The following is a 24,254-nucleotide window of genomic DNA, read 5'->3' as shown; positions in this document are numbered from 1 at the left end:
CCCTCTCTGAAATATTCACTAGCATTCTAAGTGAGCGTTTACTAATCAGTGATTATTACTTATTCAGTAAAATGCCAGAGAGCAGTAATCTACTATATAATGAACAATTAGGAGAATGCTTTCCCTCCCCCCACCAAGAAAATTAAAGCTGCAAATGTGCAATGAGAAAAACAGCCAGAAGAGAAGCATGACAGCAACTGATCTGTAGCTTTAGATCAATTCCCTTGTAAAGCAGTTATGCATGACAAATCGACTTAAACCCAAAGGTGCTTTCCCTGACTTACGGCAAAGAGAATACGCCAGTCATTTAAAATGTAGATAGAAAATAACAGGAAACAGTTATCTTGTACTAATTACTAAGTACAAAACTACATTTTGTCCTAATATAACTAACATGATTCATTATCACGGTTACAGGTAATGCTTAGAGATTAATTCAGTTACTTTTACATCAAGACTATGCATCAGTGTACTGAATCTAACTACATTCTGCAAGCTTTCCAAAACAGTCAAGCTAAGGTATTACTAACAGCTGTTTCCCATTCAAAGCCTGACTACATTACAGTGTGTGTATTGTGTACTGCTACTAGTGACGATGCACAGCATGAGGTATCTCTGCCCTCTTGTGGCTACAGCATCACAAAAAAAAATTCCTGTAAGGAAGGGAGCTGAAGCAGCAGAGATGTCTCAGGAGCTGAGGAATCAATTCTGCCTTCTGCCAGCTAGACAAGAACACAGGAGACAACCAGGATATCTACCCAGGCATAGCCACAGAATTAAGAGAGTAGGTTATATCATACAGATACTCTTGTTTTCACAGAGCTAAATGTATGTTCAGCAGAGTATCTGCACTGTAACTGACTATTGGTCAAAAGACACTGGTCTGCAAAAGAGCTCACACCACCATTAAAGCTAACAACATCAGCTTTTCCCAAAAGACCCAAGGGGTTTTCATAGATTGAACCATCTGCTATGATACCAAAATCACTTTTGACGTTGTGCTGGCTCAGAAGTCACCTATCAGTCACAGATGAATACAAGCCCTCCAGGAAAGATGTAACCATTTTTAACTCAAGAAGTTTTCTTAAAAGTTCAACTCTGTACTCCTAATATAAAATATACATTCTAAAAGTGCAAGGAAGATGACTGTTATGGAAGAAAACATTTCCAGTATTTTATTTTGGGCTTAATCCTAAACTTGGCCAATATTTTCCTAAAAGATTCCAGAATTCATGGCTTTTAAAATCCCGTCCTCATGGGATATGCACCTTTTAAATCTTAGCTCAGTGGAGAAATTCTAGGGTTGTCAAAACTGGAACTTCATAATACAGGTAATAATTCAGTGTGGACGTATACTGTATTTGACATACACGTGATCCTAGCTCTTGCTCCTTACAGTAGTAGCCAGAAAGAAAGGATCTTTAGGTATGGTGCCACACCAAGAGCTGACAGTGGATCTGGTAACTAGGAATCAATAGTTCTTAAATCTATGTTTAAGAACTAGTCTTTACAGAAATGCATACATTCCATAGTAGTTTTCCTTGTTGTTCTACACTTACATATGATCACACCAAACATGAGATTTCTGTCCGAAAAGAAACAAAATCATTGTGGAATTTCCCAGGTAATAAGCATGCAGCAGAAATTATGATATTACAACTACAAAGTGCGAAAAAAAATTATTTAGTTGTACAATATTTGTATCAGTCAAGTAACAGAAAGGCACATCATTGTTATTAAATTATATAATCAGAGTTTCAATTACGCAGTAGGACAGCCAAATACATCCTTAACGGACTGAATGAATACACCAGACTTCTCTAAAAATGCAGTATAAAAATCATTTTCTGATTAGGCAAGTCCTGAGACATTGCCCAATCCATATGCTAACGTCCATGGAAGTGGGCAGTGGTTGGTTGCAAAGGCCTAAGGGCAATTTCACAGAAAAAAATTATCAACCAGAAAAAATTCCTGTCCCATTTGCTGTCTTTCACAATTTAGGGGGAAAGTTACAAATAGAGGAAAAGGAAAAAATCTAGCAAGTATGGAGATGAAGGCATATTATTAGCACAAGTGCATCTTTTATTTTCAAACATAGTACAGAAAATTTCTAAACAAAATAGTTCCCCAAAAACCTGGAACAGGATATAAAAATCAGTTTAGCTAATATACCTGTAACTTGTCAGTTATTCTGTCTCTTGGTACAAACCCCAGAAAATAAGAGAAGTTCTGACATCCACAAATGGAAAACAAAAAAAGATTGAATTTAACTATTTGGAAAACACATTGCAGTGCATACAGTGGAGCCTCCTATACATTTAAAGGGTAAATGTCAACCTCGGAAATGACACTTTGACCCAGGAGTGTCTTCTACATAAATATTCTTTTAATTGATTTCCTAATATTACTAGCACTGTCTGTCTTGACCTGCAATTGATTCATGAGAAATCTCCTGTTACAGCAAACATTCATTATGCATGGGGAAGTTTTTGTTTCTAGTGTTTTGTAGACTGTCTAGAATACGTCTGTATACACTAGTAGCAGTAAGGTCAATCACACAGTGGGAAAACCCAATGCTTATCTGAAACATTTAGGATTCCTCTTTTGCAGGTTTTGCTGTTCATTTAGTTAGCCCCTGCTCTTAATTATTTACCTACAGTTTATATTTAAACTTTTACACATTTTATAACATCACATTTATAAAAAACAAAGAACAGCTTAGTCTGATCACAGCAAATGACACATACAAATATGAGATTCCATAAAGTTGTTTAAAGTAATTTAAAGCAATTCCCTTGACTAATGTCACTCTAATGGGATACCCTGCACATCTGCACTGAGACTTCTTGCTAGTTAATCTTCCTTTGCTCCCTGTAAAGCTCTCAGCAATGGCACAGAATTCTGATGCTCTTGTGCCGGTGTCATCTCATCCCGCTAACCTGAAAGCAAATGGTATTTCATCTTCTCTAGAACAATTAACATTCTTTCTAGAAACCTTGTACTTTGCAACAGAGAAGCAGATGCCAACCACGACTGCAAGTCTATCCATACAGCCAGGCTTTTTGGTTTGGTGAAGGTCAACTTTACCAGACCTTATTGACAGACCCAGAATTCTGTGATTTTATTTTTGTTCATGAGGTAGAAGAGATCATTCATCAGGATGGTAAGGCACTGAAGCCACATTAGCTGCTGAAAGGATCTGGGATATCAGAGCAAGCCAGGTATTGTAAGAGTAGCCTTGTATCAACTTTTCAAATGAGCCTGGCTTATGAATGGCAAACATGAAGACAGTTCACAATTTAAGAGGAGACAAGCACAACCAACTGCTAGGTCCCATAGCTACACCTCACTCAATGAGGACAGGGATCCAAAGTCCTATCACTGTTTTCCAGGAAGTACTAGTGACATTTAGTGACTTGACTTGAACTCACTTGAGGAACTCTTACATTTAATACAGAAAATAATTTATAAGAGCACAGAGCACTCAGTTTCTGGCAGAAATTTCATTCTAGAGTCTAATGGTTTTACTGCTGAGTGGGCAGATAGTTAACTCCTCTGTTCAGTCCTAACCTCTGGTCTCAAAACCTATTTCAGTTAGTCATGATTTTCTAATCAACAGCTGAATAAATATTTTATTTATTTTATTATCATAAGCATTTCCTTCATGTCTTAGCACAAGTATATAACACTTCCTGGAGCTACTTTCCACCTCACTCCACTACCTTATTTCACACACCAGATCACTCAATTGGCATAAACAGGTAATAACTTTAAGTAATCAGTGACTGTAGTTTTCTAAGGTGAGCCAGACATTTGCCCTCTTTTTCTACCTCCATTTCTCTCGCTATTCAAAATTTAGGTACTAACTGACTGAAGACAGTTTTCTGCATTCCCAAAAGCATAATCTTACCATAAGAACGACTATTTTTCAGCACACAAATCTTTTTATTTTTAGCTAAACTTTTATTCAACAGTTAAAATGTGACAACCTCTTAAAAACAGTGGGAATTTTGACCACTTATTCTGCTATTCAAAGAAGGCAACAGGGATATCTGTGAAAAGCACCAGTCATTTCCAAGTTCCCTACTAACTTCAATAATACACACAGTTTTGGAGATAAAGGCACTAGTGGATGAAGGTAAAGACTTACAAAATTAACAAAGAATGGTCATTTCATACTAAATAGTCAGCTGGGTAAGATGTCAAGGAGTCGGCTCAGCTATAAAAGTAGGGGGGGAGGAAATAAAGAGGAATGGAGAAAAAGCCTTTGGACATTCAGACATTTAATTTCACATTTTCAATTACAAGCGCCAAATGCATTTTAAAGAAAACTGAAGATTTGAAGAGACTTCTAATTGCTCACATGAGGTACAGTAAACAACTGCAAATAAGCTGTGTTCCAAAGTCCAGAAGGGTCAATTTCATACTATGCCAATCCAACCAGAGAAGTGAAAATTAGAAAGTTATATTTGGAGCTAACTACAACTATTTCTATTGTTTTCTCTGTAACAGAATGTAAACTTTCTTACATCCTGCTGTCTGCGATATTTTTATCAGAAGAGCTATAAGAATCTAACAAGAAAAGGTGGCGGGATGAATGAATAAATGTGCCTTTGTGTTCTCAAAAACCTTCTGGCAGAACTGTTTGCAGCTGGAATGGAAATAAAACCTACTTGAAACCACAAGGAGATAACCACAAAAGGCTCTGTGCAAGTCAGGGAACCCACTCCCATGCAGGAACCAAGGACCAAAAGCTCCAGCTTCACTGTCAATGGTTATTGTACTGTATGTGACCTAAGCCTCTCATCACTTAGAGTAACTATGTTTCCTATTTAACAGGAAATACACTTTTAAAATCTATTTATTTATGTTAAACCATATTACAAAACAGTACGAAGGATAACAAGGCAGCAGATATATGATGATGACTGATTTGTCTCAAGCTTTTGTTTTTGGAGAAGTATTTAAAATAGAACAAGGAACATATGCAAATAAAAATGATCAAAACTTAAGACTGCCAAAAACTGAGCTTTTTAGTCCATAATTTCTGCCAAATATCTACTCTCCTCACAAAAACAAATTCTGTACATGTTTGGAATACCAACATACAGACTTCTGATTAAAAAAGAAAAGAAAAAGAAAGCATGCCCAATGAAACACACACTTCTTGTTTCTACGCTGCCCACCATCAAGAATGCAGCAGTACAGGTTTTTCCATACTCCAGTCCTAGTTGCAAGACTTCCACCACCTGGGTTTCCAGATTCTTCACACTGTTGCAGGGACCTGAAATCCCTTGGATTTGTGAGGAGGTGCACACAGTCTGACTTCTCAACATTGACCCTGAAAGCCAAAGGGCCTAGACCACCTGAGACAGCAAGAAGCAAGACAAATGTCAGAGTACCTCACACATCACCAAAGCTATCTCCACAAAATATCTCAGTTTTCACAAACAGGAATTTTTCTACAAAAAGGTTGGTCAAAAACTTTTTGAGCAACCCTTGTCTTTATATTCTAGACTAACAGAAAAGCAGCTTTTTTATTCCCAGGAGGACTACTGCTTACCACCTGCAAAACAGAGAAATGTGCTCTTTAGTTCTCTCTGCTGAGAATGTAGTAGCTTCCTACACACTGCTCAACTACTTACATGCCAGGAAAACATACATCTTCTTGGACTATTCCCATCATTTCCTTCAAATAAGCATTTCAGGACATCAAGATAAAAATACTTTAACTACAGTGGAATTTATAGCTTATAAATAATTTCTATTTATCATTGTTATTCCATATAGCTACAAATCACCTCTCATGCACAGGTGGGTGAGAATGTTTATTCAAAAATACAGAAAGTTTTCTCCTAAACATCCATTACCAGTTCTAGGAGAATTTAGAATAAAATAGCTTCTCTGTTTTTGAAAAAGACTACACAGATATGTTTTGTAAATGAACTCTCAACTCAGCATCCAGTCCTAGAAAAAGTTTTCATCAGAACTTTTGCGGAAGACTTCTATAATGCCCCAGAAGGAAACAATTTGCTGTGGGAGAAACAGTTATGGGAGATGCACTAAATTTTGAGAATCCCTCTAAGACTAGCCTGTTGGATCACTACTAGACCTTTTTCTTCCCACCATACCCATATCTGGTTTGATGAACACTGCACAGAAGATGCCATGTTAGGCTATGTTATTTCTGCCCTTTTCTCCTTAGTATTGGAAGTGAGGATAACAAGCTCTAAAGGAAGGAAACCACACCTAAACCCCAACCAGACTAAATAAGGCAACTTACTCCATGGGAGAAATCTGTTTCATGAAATTATCTAAGGGGAGAAATGAACCAAGTCAATCATTTTTGCTTTAGAAAAGAAAAGACTTGGACTTCTCAGAAAAATGCATCTGACACCTCTGATAATTTTTGCTTGGATTTAGCGTTCTCTAAATAGTTCAAAGAACAAAATCCCCAAAATACTTTCATATCATGCCAAGACAAGCAAGAATACTTTGAAAGCATTTTATATGCCATGAATAACACTATGAACATAAAACACAATGCACAAGTCTGATAGGTACTTTTGAAGAAGCAGTATTATTTTCTCTCACATTACAGTTTTCTCTATATATGAAGGAGCCTCCCCAACTTCCATTCAAGATGCTCTCAATTTGGATTTGACCTTAATTCACATGTACCAAAGCAAACAAACAAAACATCCTCATTTTATTGCTTGCTGTTCTAGGAACTGTAATATTTCAGATCTACATTGGTAACGCTAGAGATAGGCAAGGTGGAGAGCATGTAACTACCTGAGTCAGGAAAGGAGAAGCAGAAATGTTCTGCAAGACAATCCCTATTTTACTGAAGCTGGAGAGTGGGGATGCATCAAACAGGCTCATCCCTAAAAAGCACCAGCCAAACGAAGCACATTCTCTCTGAAAGCCTTTGGTTACTCAAACTTATTAGAGTTTGTGTAGAAAGCATAGCTGGGACAAAAGTTATCAAATGACACTGGAACCCAGTTCCACACTCCATTTGACAAGCCACAGCTCCCTGTCTCACTGCTGGAGTTGCCTAAAAAGCATAGACAGCACTTGGTCATGCAGGAACATTACTCTGGAACAAGCCAGAGCTGTGGTGCTCTGTAGAGCGGCGTGGTGTGCAGAAGGCCAAGGCTCCAGCACTAGCTGCATGCTCATGTTTCAGCCAGTCCTTACTTGCACTGGCTATTGGTAGCAGCAGCTGCACCAGCTGGTTCAGGTTTCCCTCTGTAGGCATGCTTTGACCCCAGACATTCTTCCCCCTTCCCTCCAATTTTTTTTTTAAGCTATTTGGTATTTTCAAAGACATTTGATAGTGGCATCAATTTCTCAAAGACACTAAATTCCTACAATTTCCGTGGAAAGAGACACCAAGAGACCCTATTAGTGCTCTTGGTGAGAAAAAAAAAAAAAAGCAATGTGAGCTCCACCTTTATTAGATATGCCGAGGGGGGGAGGGGAAAAAAAAAAAAAAGCATAGAAGGAGATGGCCACGCAAAGGAAAAGGAGTTAATTCTTCATACAACATAAAGATAAGTTGTGGAACTCTTGGCTGCAGGACTTTGTGAATGTTAAAGAACTGCATGGGTTCAAAGATGCATTTCTAGAAGACAATATCACGGGGGAGGGAGAAGAGAGGATGGGAGGGCATCTGTGTGTGAGCAAGTGCATGTACATGCATGCAACTGCCTCTGGTTCAAAGCCCCTGAACTGAAATTTAGTAACACTTGCCCTGTTCTTATAATCTTCTCAGAGCATTTGCTTTTTATCACTCTAAGAGGTAGTATACCACTTCAGAAGAATCTTTGGTCTGATGCAGTACAACTGTTATGTTTATATGAATGCACAAACCATGAGAAAGCTTCAAGTTTGTGTCCTATCAGACACCAAAGAACTCATTCTTCAGGAAAGACTTCTGTTTTGTGTAGGTTCATTGGTATTTAATACCTAGTATACTATGTACTCCATTTTTAGCAAGAAGATTAATCAACTGTCAGATACAAATTCCTTGGAAATCCAGCTTCATTTGTACAGCTGCTCATAGAACTAACTGCTTTAAGTTTTTACCAAAAAAAAAAAACAAAAAAACCCCTATATTCTCCTGCTTAGCACAGAGATAGCAATATCAAAGAAATATTTAAAAGCAATAAACTGAACCACTTAAAATTAATGCAAGTTCACATGTAGTTAAATTCAGCCTAGGAGACATTCACAACAGCTTTTCACATCAAACAACTCTAGGGTGAAACTTTGCTCAGAAGCCTCCAGAAGAAACTGCAGCACACCTATGGGTCCGTACAAGCTCTAACCCCCTAGCATTTAATTAAATATAGACTAAATAAATCTAATCACTGCATCAATTTCTTGGAAGCAATTTATTTGCAGTACAGTCAAATATGGAGTCAATGCAAGGCAAAAAGCAACGACTTTCTGCCCCAACTGGCCTGCCTCTCATACTTATCCATAAGCCTAATTTGAGACTGAATGTCTGCCATTCCTTTGAGTTATCACAGAATCACAGAATCACTGAGGTTGGAAGGGACCTCTGGAGATCATCTAGTCCAACCCCCCTGCTCAAGCAGGGTCACCTAGAGCACATTGCACAGGATTGCATCCAGGCGCATTTTGAATATCTCCAGAGAAGGAGACTCCACCACCTCTCGGGGCAACCTGTTCCAGTGCTCTGTCACCCTCACAGTGAAAAAGTTTTTCCTCATGTTAAGATGGAAGTGTCTGTGTTTCAGTTTGTGCCCATTGCCTCGCGTCCTGTCGCTCGTCACCACTGAAAAGAGTCTGGCCCCATCCTCTCGACACCCTCCCTTCAGATACTTGTACACATTGATAAGATCTCCTCTCAGCCTTCTCTTCTCCAAGCTAAACAGGCCCAGCTCTCTCAGCCTTTCCTCATAAGAGAGATGCTCCAGTCCCCTAATCATCTTTGTGGCCCTTCGCTGGACTTGCTCCAGTAGTGCCACATCCCTCTTGTACTGGGGAGCCCAGAACTGGACGCAGTACTCTAGATGTGGCCTCACCAGGGCTGAGTAGAGGGGGAGAATCACCTCCCTCGACCTGCTGGCAACACTCTTTCTGATGCAGCCCAGGATACCATTGGCCTTCTTGGCCACAAGGGCACATTGCTGCCTCATGCTTAACTTGGTGTCCACCAGCACTCCCAGGTCCTTCTCAGCAGAGCTGCTTTCCAGCAGGTCAACCCCCAACCTGTACTGCTGCATGGGGTTATTCCTCCCCAGGTGCAGGACCCTGCACTTCCCTTTGTTGAATTTCATGACGTTCCTCTCTGCCCACCTCTCCAGCCTGTCCAAGTCTCTTTGAATGGCAGCACAGCCCTCTGGCGTATCGGCCACTCCTCCCAGTTTTGTATCGTCAGCAAACTTGCTGAGGGTGCACTCTGTGCCTTCATCCAGGTCATTGATGAAGAAGTTGAACAAGACTGGACCCAGGACTGACCCCTGGGGGACACCGCTAGCTACAGGCCTCCAACTAGACTCTGTGCCACTGAGCACAACTCTCTGAGCTCTGCCATTCAGCCAGTTCTCAATCCACCTCACTGTCCACTCATCTAACCCACACTTCCTGAGCTTGTCTATGAGGATGCTATGGGAGACAGTGTCAAAAGCCTTGCTGAAGTCTAGGTAGACAACATCCACTGCTCTCCCCTCATCTACCCAGCCAGTCATTCCATCATAGAAGGCTATCAGATTGGTTAGGCATGATTTCCCCTTGGTGAAGCCATGCTGACTACTCCTGATCACCTTCTTTTCCTCCACATGCGTGGAGATGGCTTCCAGGATGAGCTGCTCCATCACCTTTCCAGGGATGGAGGTGAGGCTGACTGGCCTGTAGTTCCCTGGGTCCTCCTTCTTGCCCTTTTTAAAGACTGGGGTGACATTGGCTTTCTTCCAGTCCTCGGGCACCTCTCCTGTTCTCCATGACCTTTCAAAGATGATGGAGAGTGGCTTAGCAATAATGTCCGCCAGCTCCCTCAGCACTCGTGGGTGCATCCCATCAGGGCCCATGGATTTGTGGGTGTCAAGTTTGCTTAAATGATCTCTAACCCACTCCTCCTCCACCAAGGGAAAGACTTCCTCTCTCCAGACTTTCTCTCTTGCCACCAGGGTCTGGGGTTCCTGAGGGCTGGCCTGAGCAGTAAAGACTGAAGCAAAGAAGGCATTCAGTAACTCTGCCTTCTCTGCATCCTTCGTCACCAGGACACCCACCCCATTCAGCAAAGGGCCCACATTTTCCCTAGTCTTCCTCTTGCTGCTGATGTATTTGAAGAAGCCCTTCTTGTTGTCCTTGACATCTCTAGCCAGATTTAATTCCAAACGGGCCTTAGCCTTCCTCGTCGCATCCCTGCATACTCTGACAACATTCCTATATTCATCCCAAGTGGCCTGTCCCCCTTTCCACTTTCTGTAGACTTCCTTCTTCTGGTTGAGTTTTGCCAGGAGCTCCTTGCTCATCCATGCAGGTCTCCTACCTCCTTTGCTTGACTTCCTACTCATAGGGATGCACCGCTCTTGAGCCTGGAGGAGGTGATGTTTGAATATTAACCAACTCTTTTGAACACTCCTTCCTTCCAGGGCCCTCACCCATGGGATTCCTCCAAGTAGGTCCCTGAAGAGGACAAAGTTTGCTCTCCTGAAGTCCAGGGTTGCGATCCTACTTGGTGCCCTGCTGCCTCCTCGCAGGATCCTGAACTCCACCATCTCATGGTCACTGCAGCCAAGGCAGCCCCCAACCTTCACATCTTCCACCAGTCCTTCTTTGTTTGTTAGTACGAGGTCCAGCAGCACACCTCTCCTTGTTGGCTCCTCCACCACCTGTGTCAAGAAGTTGTCACCAATGCTCTGCAGGAATCTCCAGGACTGTTTGTGCCTAGCTGTGTTGTCTTTCCAGCAGATATCGGGGTGGTTGAAGTCCCCCATGAGAACCAGGGCCTGGGATCGTGAGGCTACTTCCAGCTGTCTGTAGAAGGCCTCATCAACTTCCTCATCCTGATCAGGTGGCCTGTAGTAAACACCCACAACAGTGTCACCTCTATTAGCCTGCCCTTTGATCCTTACCCATAAGCTCTCGACTCGCTCTTCATCCACCCCTAGGCACAGCTCAATACATTCCAGTTGCTCTCTCACATAAAGAGCAACTCCACCACCTCGCTTTCCTGGCCTGTCTTTCCTAAAAAGCACGTAGCCATCCATGACAGCACTCCAGTCATGCGAGCTATCCCACCATGTCTCCGTAATGGCAATGAGATCATGGCCCTGCGACCGCACAGATATCTCTAGTTCTTCCTGTTTGTTCCCCAAGCTGCGTGCATTGGTGTACAGGCATTTCAGGGAGGTGATCGAGCATGCAGGTTTCCCAGGAGGGATAAAAGAGGGTCCTCCATAGCCACATCCCATGCGCACTTCCCTGGCTGCATTCACCTGTTGGAGGCATCCTGACTTGAGCAGTCTTTTGCCAACTACCCTGGCACTATAACTCTCCCCTTCCCCCATCTTTCCTAGTTTAAAGCCCTCCTTACCAGGTTGGCCAACCTGTTGGCAAAGACCTGTGTGCCCCGCCTCGTGAGGTGGATCCCATCTCTCGCCATCAGTTGTCGATCTCTTATTCTCATGCCTGATACATAATGTAAGTAAATTACTGTATCAGATTTTCAAGGAACTTCCTTTTAGTAAAGAGAACAGGGGAGCTGGCTACGAATTACTAATCACTATCCTACAGCTAAAGACTGCTTATGGATTCCTATTTTCATAACTGATCACCTAGCATATGAAATCAGATCAGTAGGTGCAGAAAACTACTCACCTGCCTGAAGAAAGAATTTACTGATAAGCTATCGTATTTTGTTCACCCTCAAAAGCAACAGATACTGGAAACAGGCTACCTTTATCATGGAAAAAAAGGCAAATTGTCATTTATCTGTGAAGAGCTAGGCAAATCTATACAACATATAACAAACAAATCTAATTCTGGCTTTTACATGAAACATGTAAAACCATACAACACAAAAAACTGACAGAAGCCACACCTATTCAGCTAACTTCCTACCTTAAATCATTAGAGGTATGGTTGTGCTGTATTACAAGGCTGCATTTGCTGAGTGATCCATTTCCATCAGTGGCTAGACTATACACACAGATTTCATGTGCCTATCACAGTGCCTCTGTTTCCAAAACCGGGAACTGTATCAACAGATCTCATTCAACTGAAATTCTCCCTGTATTTTCTCCTGAAGTGATAATATTAAGGAGTCAGGTTAGCATACAGTCATTGCAAGACTACTTTCAAAAGTTATCTAATTCATTTTTATTAGATTTTAAATAATGCCAAAAGAACATTAAATTAACAGAGTTCACATTCAGTTTCATTTGCATGAAAATCACTAGTTAGTACTTGGAAATTAATGTTAAGTTTCCCATTGAGTTTAGTGGCGCAGAAAAAGAAGTAAAATATATTTTAATATCCTTGAGTTGCTGATATTCAAGCAGCAAAAGCATCATTCTAATAACATGAAAAGTGTCCTTATTCATGCAATTTAATACAAGATTAATTTTTTAAATCTAGTCTTACACTCTCTCATTTGATTGCCAAACTGGCAGAAACAGATGTGGGTTTAGCTTACTGAGCACACATATGACTGGGTATTAAGAAACTTGAGTCCTGTATCTTAACTAAAACTGAGTCTCTTTACTTCTGCATCCCACCTGGGCACACAGGAGAAGAAACATTTGTAGGGCAAGATTATTAGAATAACCTTTCATCAGTGATAAAAATTGACAGGTGAGAAAAAAGTTCAATAAGTAATTAGGACTTCTCCAGTTATTACTCTACTTCCTAATGAAGTGCAATAATTATATGTAACGAAGATAATCTTGGGTTTTTTTTAGATATACACATCAATTTTCACACTCTGTGAAGGAACTGTGAACATCTACAAGAAAAGCCTGCACAACATGCTGTCTGACTGGTAATCTCCATACAATCACATACAAACTTGCGGTGTAAAAAGCCCCATCGGAAAAGCTGGATTCCTTTGCTTCAGATAACCAGGATTCCTGCTGCTCAGTGGCAATTAAATGAATTTGGAACTTTTGTAATTTATGTACTCCATATGGATACATGATAAAAGCTTTCAAGGGATAGCAGCAGCTGACACATCACATGGAAACAAGTCTTGAGAAAAGGCCTATAAACAGTCTTTGAAGATAACCATTATTAAAAACAGTGTACCCTGTTGGAAGAAAAAAAAAAAAAGACACAAAACAAAGACCATCCATCAAGTTTATAGGTACGTATTAGCACACTATGATGTCTCCTGTCTAAAACAATAGCTAAAGCAAGCTGGCCAGTATAAGAAAATCAACTCTCTGAACACTAACAAGAGTGCATGAGCCCCCAAAGACATGAAAGGCATGGAAGCATACACAGCTCATAAATCAAGCTTGACTGCAGGTATCATTCCTCAGCTCTTGTTATGTTCATGCTCTGTGCAGTGTTTATACCACTGAGTTCCATTACAGTGATGTTTCCTGGCCTCTTTAAAGAGTAGATCTGTAGAACATCTTGGACAGTGCTGCCACAGTGGTTTTCTTTTACAACCATATAAAAACCAGCTGCATTCTGGATGTTCATTATTATTTTTATTTCCTCCCACTCTGTTTTTTGTTTATGTGGGGGAACATGTCCATATGTTTTCCAATTATTAGCAAGTCTTACAGAATCTGCAAGAGTCAAGCCAGGGCAAGTAAGGAAAACATGAAGTCTCTATAGATTTAAATCTACAGTATGGCAAAGTCAGGCTTCATGAGCATGGCACAGAATATACCAAGGCAGGATGTTCAAAACTATTCCTGAGGTCAATCAACTTTCAAAAAAAAATTACCAAGAGAAATAGGACAACTCATAGACTTAAAAATATGCATTAGACTTCTCTTGTACAACGAAAAGATACTAGCAAACAGGGGGAGGAGGAAAAAAAAAGAGTATGGATTGTCCTGGTAGCAATGGGGACATCAACAAATTTGAATGTTCATCATATGACAGTATTTTTTAAGCAGCAGTTAGTAAGAGTAAGATTTCTTTGTGGGATGCATTTGGAGACCGTAATATACAGCCACCTCCTGTAAAGTTTAGGATGTGTCTTTTACCCTTCATTATTACAATCCCTAATTATGAGGCAGGATAGTCTAGGAAAGAAGGTTTTAAAGCAGAAGTTGCCAGAAGCCTCTGACAGCCAGAGAAGGACAGAAAACAGGGGAAGTTTGTATGGCAGTTTGAGGGCAGAAGTTTTTTTTTCTTTTCCAAAAAGACAAAAAAAATCATCTATGGCAGTATTGAAAAAAGTCAATATAAAAGGGGCAGTAAATATAATTATAAATGTGAGCTGTGAAACATGCATTATCCTTAATCCAATAAAAAAAGATAGTAGGAGCCATCTTGGTTTTGAAGTGTTGTTTGATACAGCTCCTGGAGAAGATTCATGGGCTGAATATGCAATTGAGGCCAAGGATTCTGAGGATGCAGTGTAGACAGTGACGGAGAATGGGAACAGGAGTTTCATAACTAAAGAGTTAATCCTTTTGTATCTCATATATATGTGTGTATATATATTCATACATATACATAGACACAAACACATATATAAAAGGATAATCAGAAGAAATACTGACTACAACAAAATACGACTATGAAACCAAGACAGGAAAAGAGACCAGATAGCAAATAAGAAATGAAGTTGTGAAACAGATCTGCTGTGTTGACAAGCCAAGATGGAAAACCAACAAGCATCAGATGATGGGATGTTGAGGGAGAAGTGCAGTCAACCTAAAAAGCAGGAAGATATGAAATTCGTCAAGGATACAAAGCAAACAAGGAAAATTCAAGTGTCTGAGATGACAAGCCAACAACATGTGCAGACAGAAGTATTGGAAGACAGAACAACATGAACCATGCTAAGAAACTAGGGGGAAAAAAAAAAGCCACACACATCAGGTTTTCAGTCCTAGGAGACTGACTGCTAAAAAGGAAAGATAGGTCAGTTACAAGAGGAACCAGAACACAGACAGGCAAGCTCTCTGTGATGTATGATGTATGATGTATATCTGATGGTAAAGAATACTCTTAACTTAAATTGAGACATATGCAAAGAAAGTCTACTGTGATGATTAATGGAGGATCTCTCATTAAAAGAGTATTTAAAAAAAATCTAGGCTCATGTAGTCTAAACAAACAAAAAAGGTTGAGGGGATACAGAAATCTCTAAATACAGTCAAAGGTTGATGGCCACCTTCTGAAGCACAGGCATGGGTCAGTCACTAGATCACAAACCAGCTGTCATATTCAGCTATACCCACCTTTGTCAGAGCACTGACAGTGTCCTCAGCCCTTTCTGCAGCACTTTGCGCTTGCAGTGTTGGCCACAGAAGCTGTTGTCTTCTGGTTTCTTGCATTTGTTATAGGGTGAAAGGAAGCATTTTGTAGGTGTTAACCTTTCCAATCTAATGACAGCTGATCACAATGCTAGAGACAACCAGACTCAATAACACAGACAATCCCTTCCTATGCCCTGTGTTCCTGCACATAGCACAGGAAGGTTTTTTTGGTTGCCTTTTTTGCATGGAGGCAGGGCAAAAGGAAGGCACAATGTTAGTATTCTCTAAATCTCAAAGAATTTCCAGCACTCAGATCCCCAACTAATTAGATAAATTTTCTAAAGCATCCCAGACACACCCATATTCCTACAGTATATTATTATCTCAAAGACACGAGACTAAGATTATTTCTCTCCTTGTTTTTAATATTTCTACCTAACTACCTACCTGTCCGGGCTTTCCAGCCAATGATGAGCTCATAGGTCTTCAGTTACCAGCTGCGCTCTGCGACTCCTGTATTTTCAAGGAAGATTGTTGTCTTGAGCAACTAGGGCTTTTAAAAGAGTATGTTCTGCACACACCATAGTTCACATTAAGGATGACTAGACAAAAACAGTTATAACAGCACTCTAATGTATGAGGAAATCATGCCAAAGCATATTCACAAAACCCTGCAGGTAAAATCCTGATGCAAGTAAAAATGATAGCAAAACTCCCAGGAGTTTACCTCTTCTTAGATCACACCAGCAGAACATTTAAAAGTCATACCTACCTAAACTGTTATCGCTGCTAGTCGGCCAGGAAGCCATCCTATCCCTTAAATTTTTCTTTTTACAAGAGTCATCTGATTTCACAGAAAGCTCCACTTCCTCCTTCCTGATTTCTCGCACCAGTTGCATGCGGCACTGACTAAAATCCTGAAAGGAAATTTTTCCATTTTCATCTGCTCCCAGCTGGTGCATGATCTCAGCAACAGACTCCTCCATATTCAGCTGGCGGCAAACCATCAGCAAGTCATTCCTGAGGATATTTTTAGAGGGAGAATGAGGGGGAGGGGAAGGATGAAAAGGGAGGTAAAAAGGGGGAGGGGGAAGGAGAAAAAAAGAAAAAACAGAGAGCAATTTAGTTTAGAAGAAAAGGAACACTAACTCTGTTTAATCTGGAAATGCATTAACGCACAGACAGTTAAACTCAATGAGTCAACCATGATTTTTGTCCAAACCATGAGGATGGCAACAGAGTTCAACAGAGAAAGACCACAGAAAGGCAGGAAACATTTTTCTTTAAGCATTAACCTCTATTTTCATATAATTATTAACATTTCTACTAGCAGAGAAATACACAACAAGGGAGAGCTGAAACTTGCTGTTGATCTTCATAGTGTCTTCTGAAGAATGTGACATCATAAGAATTTAAATAATTATCTTCTAGATGAGAGCTTAAATTTCCATTTTCTTAAGGACAGGCCAAAAAATTTTCTTTTGCCACTAAACAGCAGTAAGTTAAATAGGAAAAACCCAAGAAGGACAAAGAAAATAGAGTCAAAAGGGAAATAATACTTTGAATAACTGGCTTCAAGCCTGTTCCCAAACGTTCTGACTACCAAAGCCTTTTAAGAAGCTTGCTTGGTCCAACTGTTTAAAGAGAGTCACAAAAGAGGGAGGAGGCAGTTCTCTGAAAAGTACTCTGACACTAAGTGTCAGAGGCCAAAAGAGAGCTGCAACCAAATCAACATGAGAGATACTTCCAAAATACAATACATTTACAAATTTGTACAGAGTGCTATTAGGATGGATGCATGCAAATAACCCTAAACATACTGCCGGGGGGGGGGGGGGGGGGGAAGATATTCAAGAACACTGATACCAATACCATTTTCTATTTTGTTTGAAAAGAACTTCTGGAATATACTTTAGACTCAATCTGAGGGAGACAATTATTCTGAGGAGAAAATATTCTGAGGTGTTTGTTTCCCACCACTCTCTACACCTTTTTCCTTTTCAAAATTGAGATAAGCTGAAGGTTTTGAAAGAATTCTCGACAGTAGCAGTTGGTAAAAAGCACTGCATGAATTAGAAGTTGATTACTAAATAAAGAATGGTGAATAACCGTTAACAAGTCTGGTCAAGGAACAACAGTAAAGAATGTATTGTAAGTGGACTATTAGACAAACATCTGATATTCTCCAATAATGATGCATGTCCAGCTCAGTGAAATGCTTAAATAAATTTGCTGCATCAAAGACTAAATCAACCCCTCAAAAAAGGGAGGTTCTCTCTGAACAGCAAACAGTCATATTGCCTTTTTCAAAATGTAAACCATCAAAAAAAACCCCAAAATGCTGTTCTTGTGCAAACACAACACTGCAATTGTAAGCCAAGACTGCATTGTCTTCCTGAGCACACAGAGAAAGTGCATCTCTTCCTTTCCAGATGCTCAGTTTTCCCAAATAGCCAGAGACAGATTTGGTAGACTCAGGCCTGCCTCATTCCGCTGCTGCTTAAAACAAGAGTCATCTACTCAACAAAAGGGAGAGCCAAACACTCACTTTCTTCCTTTTTTCTTTCTATTCCCCTCCCACCCATGGAATATCCCATTTTACAGAGCGAGGGGTATGGGGGCAGAGCAGGAAAGAAAATGTTGAAACCTCTTCTCCAGCAACTGAAGGAAGACAGATACATTATTTGTCAAATGCCAACTAGTCAGATTCTAAAAAGAAACATGGGTGACCCAATTTACATCTGAAGCAATAGCTGCTCTATACTATCAAGATTTCCTTGGTGCTGCATTCTGTCTGATTTCAAAGTTTAAAAAATTCCCACTACTGGCACACTCTCACACTTTGCCATTTCTTTCCTTCACCTTTTTCTTAAATACTTTTTGTTTTAGACTGCCACAACACTACCACAGTGATTCATACCACAAATGGTACAACTATTTCATGGCTTCTTTTGCCTGTTACTCATTTTTATGTTGTACAAAACTGTTCCATAGGAAGAAGGAAGAGGAACTGTGTAATAAAATTAGTATTATATAAATTATTTTCATTTTTAGCACTATTAGCCTTTCAGTACTAGTATCTGAACATCATTCAGAAGGTTTCTGTAAATACCGAAGTATCCAAAAGTCTTGCATCAAATGTTACATTAAAGCTATTTAATATCGCAATCAATGTCCATCTGTTGTATAGAAAAGAAGTCACACATTGGATGGAGCTTTGGGAGTCTGTTCCATGCAGTAAATCCAGAACAGCTGCCCCAAAGACATCTTGGCAGAGATGTTTACAGTGAAACTGGAATACAATAAATAAATAAATAAGCCACATTATGACTATGTATTTTAGCCAAAAAAACCCACAACACTCCACTTAGGATAAGAAATGACTTTATTATAAGAGACTTAATCTTCATTATATGTGCCAAATCTAAATGATTGATAATTGTAGTTAAAATTTTTGTAAAAGTTTTGATTAGCTTTTAATCTTGTCAAGGAAAAAAAAATAAAGAAATCTTACTATGGCTCAGTTCCCTGGCTTTTAAGAATTATAATACAGAGCAATCTCACAAGGTCATTGTAAAGAAAAATAAGGAACACAAGGCATTCAAATTTTCACAAGAGGAACCACAGATGCAACTAAGCTATGTCTACACTAGCAATTTAAAGTCAAACTAGCCTGCATATCAGGTGCCAACAGTTAAATCTGAATTAACCCTCAACCTTAAGCAGAGTAGTGATGTGGTAAGATTGGCAGCAACTGCTTTAGGCTTCACTTAACTATAGCAACAAATGTTTTAACACCTATTTACAAAGGAGCTATTCATGTACTTAATGTTATATGTTCTTATATCAGAACAGATGTAGCACAACAGAGGGATGGACTGCCCAGAGGAGGACTAATCTTTGCAATAAGGAAAAAAAGCAAAAGCAGTGTGGAGTGAACCTGTCAGGGGCTTCCAGGACCAAGGCCTGCTGCCCTAGTCTCAGAAGAGCCGTTTTGCCACACACAGGTGGGAGGAGGCTATGGCACTAGTGGAGTGCTTTACACGGTGCCTGTTACTGACAACTGCAAGTCTCCGTCACCACTGTCTCCATAAGGCTCACAAAGTACATCTCCAAATTGATGTTTGCTTCCTGACGTTCAAAAGGTTTGTCAGTACTGAGCTGTGCTCAGCTGAGCTCCCTCCAATCATGCAAATATTAACTAAATATCATTTGCAACTTCTGCAGTTTGAGGACATAGCATGAAACAAACTACAGAAGCATGAGGAAAGATGTAATGAATTACAAAAAACATGAAATCAAAGTCTAGTGAAGTAACTCAGGACTACCAATACTACTGAAAACAGATTCCATTTACTCAGGGTGAGCCAATCTGAAATGACTTTCAGCTTTCCTAATCTCCAGCCACAAACATTATCAAAAGGAGTCTTTTTGTTTTCAATAAAGAAAAACATTCTCTGTTTACATGCTACAAACATCCCCTTGTACATCTACATGGAGTTTCTCCATGTAAACATCTGCATGTTGAGAAGCACAACTAATCGGAACTTCTAGTAGCTTTAAAAAAAAAAAAAGAATCTCAAAAACATTCTGAAACAGAAAAAATTTTGAGAACATAAAATTCCACAGTGAGCAATTACAACACCAGAGGATCCTACTGGAGATGAAACAATCTAGCTCTATTGCTTAACAACAAAAAACAAAGAATCCTTTTTTATGAAAATATCTTTATTTATAGAATAATTCAGCCAGCTATTTTGACCTGATTTTTAATGTCAGGATGAGTATCAAAGTTGCTCCTGAGAACTCATTCAACACACATACACACACACACAAAAGCTTAAAGGCAGACGAATGTACATAATTCCGGTACATGTATTCTTAAATATTCTCAGGTGCTTTGCAGAACTGAAGCCTATGCAAATACTACACTGCAAATCAAACTGAGTGTCCAAAGAAAAAACATATTTTAAAGCTAAAAATGATCACATTTCTTCTCTTGAAACTGACCCTCATTCCGCTGGAGTCAACTGACATCTTTTCACTGACTTCTACAAAATTTGGATCCATTTTTTATGGTAACAGACACACAGGACAGTTGGTAACAGGAAGTTTCTATTTTGGAGAATCCAGTCATACCATCCAGACACACTTCAAATGAATTCTTACCTGTGTTCACAGGTAAGAATTTTTCAGAGTCCAAAAGGTTGGGCATTTAACTTCTTAAACTTTCTGAAAATACTAGCTAACATGTAACATACAAACACACATCACCATGTGACATAACTATTTTATTAAACACTGACTTATGACAAGTCCATCTCTGCTCATATTGTGCTGATGAGCACTGGAAAAAACAATTAGATGACAGAGAACAGTTTTCAAAAAGCTACCGGATTAGAGGAGTAGTCAGAGTTACAAGAGTAGTTAGAATGATTATGAGTACCATAACTTATAACATTTTTAAACATTTAGTTTTCAGTCTTGGTAAGGCTTCATTCCACTTTTGGTGCCCCATTTTCACGTTAGTAACTCTCCTTGTTTTTACTCAAAGTACACCCAACTGGAAAGCAGAATCTAGTCCATCAGTTTTATTTTTTCAATCTAGGTTAAAGTTTAGCTTCTTGGGGCAACAAAGAAACATAAAATACAACCAAATTGGGAATACAGTAGCTTACATACAAAATCAACCAATCTGGACTTTGCATAGCATCAGTTTCAATTAATAGTCTCAATAAACTATACACCAAGCATATCAAAAACTCCATATAAAAATGTTTACTGACATCAGTGCAAGAATAAAGTTACTAAGTCATTTTTCACTCCAAGAATCAGAAAGATATTTTCCACTTTGGATTTAGCAAGCTTGCTATATCAAAATAAACCTTTTCTCCGAAATACATGATTTGGAATATTTTTAGATTAAGCAGCTCAATACTTGGAGAAGAAAATCATATGCTTAAAGAGATTCTTTCAATTTCATCTTGTATTAATTTTACTTTCACTGAAAAAAAAATCTCAAAAAAGTACCATATAATAGGTTTTAAGTACAATGGCTATGATACCAATGATACCTAAGCAAGACTTTTATAGACAACTGGAAAAAGAGCTAAAGAAGCTTTGAAGCTGAACTCGTGCTGCCACAAGAAACTCTGTTCTTTTAACAGGATGGCATCAGAATCCAGGTTATTCTGCCATAATTCGCTTTAATTATTTAGCCACCTATCTACCACAATGATCCTTCGAGAAGCCTTACACACGCCATTTTCCTAATTCCTACTAATTCAGTTTAAAAGCACAGAATTTCTGTAACAATTATAAAATGAGTCCAATTAAAGTTTGTAACTTGATATAAATTTGGAACATTTAGATTTCCTCCCCCAAGAGAAATTAAATACAAATATAGTATGCCTACTGCACAGCATAGTAATACTGGCCAGCTAAACATGTGAAGCAAGCATACATATGCACACACTAAAAATTACAACAGAGAAGTGTTCATATTTATTATCAGTTTTCTTTGTAATTCGAAGATCAAACTTTAAAAGGGTGATAATTCTGTTAGACCACAAAACAGGATCAGCGACACAGTCTTTTTCTTTCTTAGCACAGCCATACTTCCTGCTGTACTCTACCTTGTTCTCATTACTGCTTTAGTAAGGATGAGGAACCCCCTAGGTAAGCATGCATGCATGCTGCACAGTACCTACAAGTGGTTGCTCTGAGACTTAACTGAATGAGTAAAGTCATTTTTCTGTTCTTATCTCTTCTGATATGAAGAGGAGATACCAAATCTATAAAGGAATGCTGGTTCTACTGTCACTACCTAACACCAAGAGCAACTATAAATTCATTCAAAATTATTTAAGTTTTCAGCTACTACAAAGATTTTAAGGGCACTTTGCTAGGAAATATTTATTCTTTGCTTATGCAACCTGCAGTCTAGGTGCAGAAACTCCTTTGAAGAAGAAAGGTTAAAATTAAAGATGCACTCAAGTTCCCTACAGGCAGACAGAGTAAATGAACAGTAAACTGTAAGAAAACCTGTTCCACATAGTTGCGTTATAATTATGAGTCACTTCAAGATCAATTCTGTGGACAGCCAGTAGGACTGCTGGCTAAGACTAAACTGAAAATGTCTCTCTCATGGAGCATTCTGTAATACCCTCAGCAAATGAAGCAATAAGGGGTTATCAATATAAAATATTTTCCCGGAATCACTAGAGTTTGTTTACTTTTACCTTGGTAGCAGTGTGCATAATCTATTTCTCTGGTGCAACTATCCATCTTTGGAGTTCCCTCTGCTGGACACTTACCAGACTGCTGTGTTTCTAGGCCTCACATGGTGCCTGTCCACTCTGACACTCTCTTGGTTCTCGGTAAGTCAAACCCCTTACTACTTAAATCACTGAGTTACAGCAGTTCCCTAGCTTTCACTTTTCTATGAGCAACAGCAAGCAAACAGTCATGGGAATGATCTCAGAACTGTTTTTTTTCCTCATATTGTTCACACTTGCTACTCCTTTTGCTACTTACCTAAAACATCTGCTTTTTGCTTTCCATTTAAGAAGCTGCAGACCCTTGCAAAAGGAAGAAGAGTTCTCTGCACTGGCAGTCTGGCGTAAATGGATGCTGCCATGTCACACACAATGCTAACAGAGGCCCGTTACCTCTGAGCACTCACCAAACTGCTATGCCTGGGCTCCAGACATGTGGCCACCGCAGATTCCAGCTGCTGACACTGGCTGCAGCCTTTGTGAAGCTTCAAGACCATCAAGCAAGACCACAAAGACTCACACACAGCTTAAGCACACACTCCCCCAAGAATTTCACCTTGTAGCATTTGTAATAAATCCGTAAGACATGTGCTGCACACAGAATTCTAAAACAAACTGCTCTGAGTTGAGACAGCACATAAAAGCATGGATCCAACCAAAAACATACCTTTTGCCTCTGTTTTTTCACCAGTCTTTCTTTAGACCTAGGCCATATCAAAATCCTCCAAGGAGTACCTCATTCATTTCTGCTGTCCACAGCTTTCCTACAAATCACAGATCCTTTTTCTGCCCTGCATATCATCTTCTTTCTGTCTGAGAAGCAGCTCTCTACTGTGAAAATGTATCTTTCTGGTTCTCTTTGCTGCTCATCATTCTGGCCCCCCAAAGCAGTCTGTCAACAGTTCTTTGCTCTGCTTTCTACTTTTCCCTCCATACAAAGAAGCAAGAGCTTAGGATACAGTTTGTCAGCTTGCTGCTGCCAAAAGGGATGATCCCACTCTCAGTCCTATTTCCCCACATCTCCTTCCATTTTCCTCTACTAGGGCTGACTCAGCAGGCAGTTAAACTAACATAAAGCTCATCATACTAAAGGGAATAGTTTTTCTTGACTTAGCTCCCTGCACTAGTTCACTACAGAGGCAGATAAGCATCAGTGCCCGCACTGGATCAGCAACAGCACCACTCCCTTCAGAGGCAAAGTAGCTGTCAGCCCAGCTCACCCGTATCAGACTTCCTCCTTATTCTCTTCAACTTCTGCAACTTGCTGCCCCACCAGGGCAAGCAAGCCTATCTTTGCCTGTGACATAGGAGCTATGGCAACTCCTATACATGCGGAGACCTTCAACTGCCACTATAGTTCCATCACACTGATCAACACTCAAATTTTACACAAATTCTTCCATCATCAGACCTTATAAGAACAGCTGTGCTCCAGTTCACTTGCTTTAGTAGCCTGAAATGAAAAAACCTTCAGGTAAAAGCTCATCATCTCATTCTTACTATTTTAAGCAGGTAAAAATGCACAGGTGATAAACTGTGACACCACAGAAAG

At 39.7% G+C, this 24,254-nt stretch overlaps 1 protein-coding gene across 1 annotated transcript in view; it reads right to left on the bottom strand.

The window, feature by feature from the left end:
* The window catches only part of MCC (MCC regulator of WNT signaling pathway), a 193,135-nt gene extending 176,834 nt beyond the window's left edge, over positions 1–16,301 (bottom strand). Inside the window, exon 1 of the mRNA XM_067316540.1 lies at positions 16,198–16,301. Coding sequence (XP_067172641.1) covers positions 16,198–16,234 — 37 coding nt within the window. The 5' untranslated portion in view covers positions 16,235–16,301. The remainder of the gene's footprint in view (positions 1–16,197) is intronic.
* Positions 16,302–24,254: the final 7,953 nt, after the last annotated feature.

This window comes from Apteryx mantelli, chromosome Z (assembly GCF_036417845.1).
Source record: "Apteryx mantelli isolate bAptMan1 chromosome Z, bAptMan1.hap1, whole genome shotgun sequence".
In the NCBI taxonomy this organism is placed as follows: domain Eukaryota; kingdom Metazoa; phylum Chordata; class Aves; order Apterygiformes; family Apterygidae; genus Apteryx; species Apteryx mantelli.
This window is presented reverse-complemented; position numbering and strand designations above follow the sequence as displayed.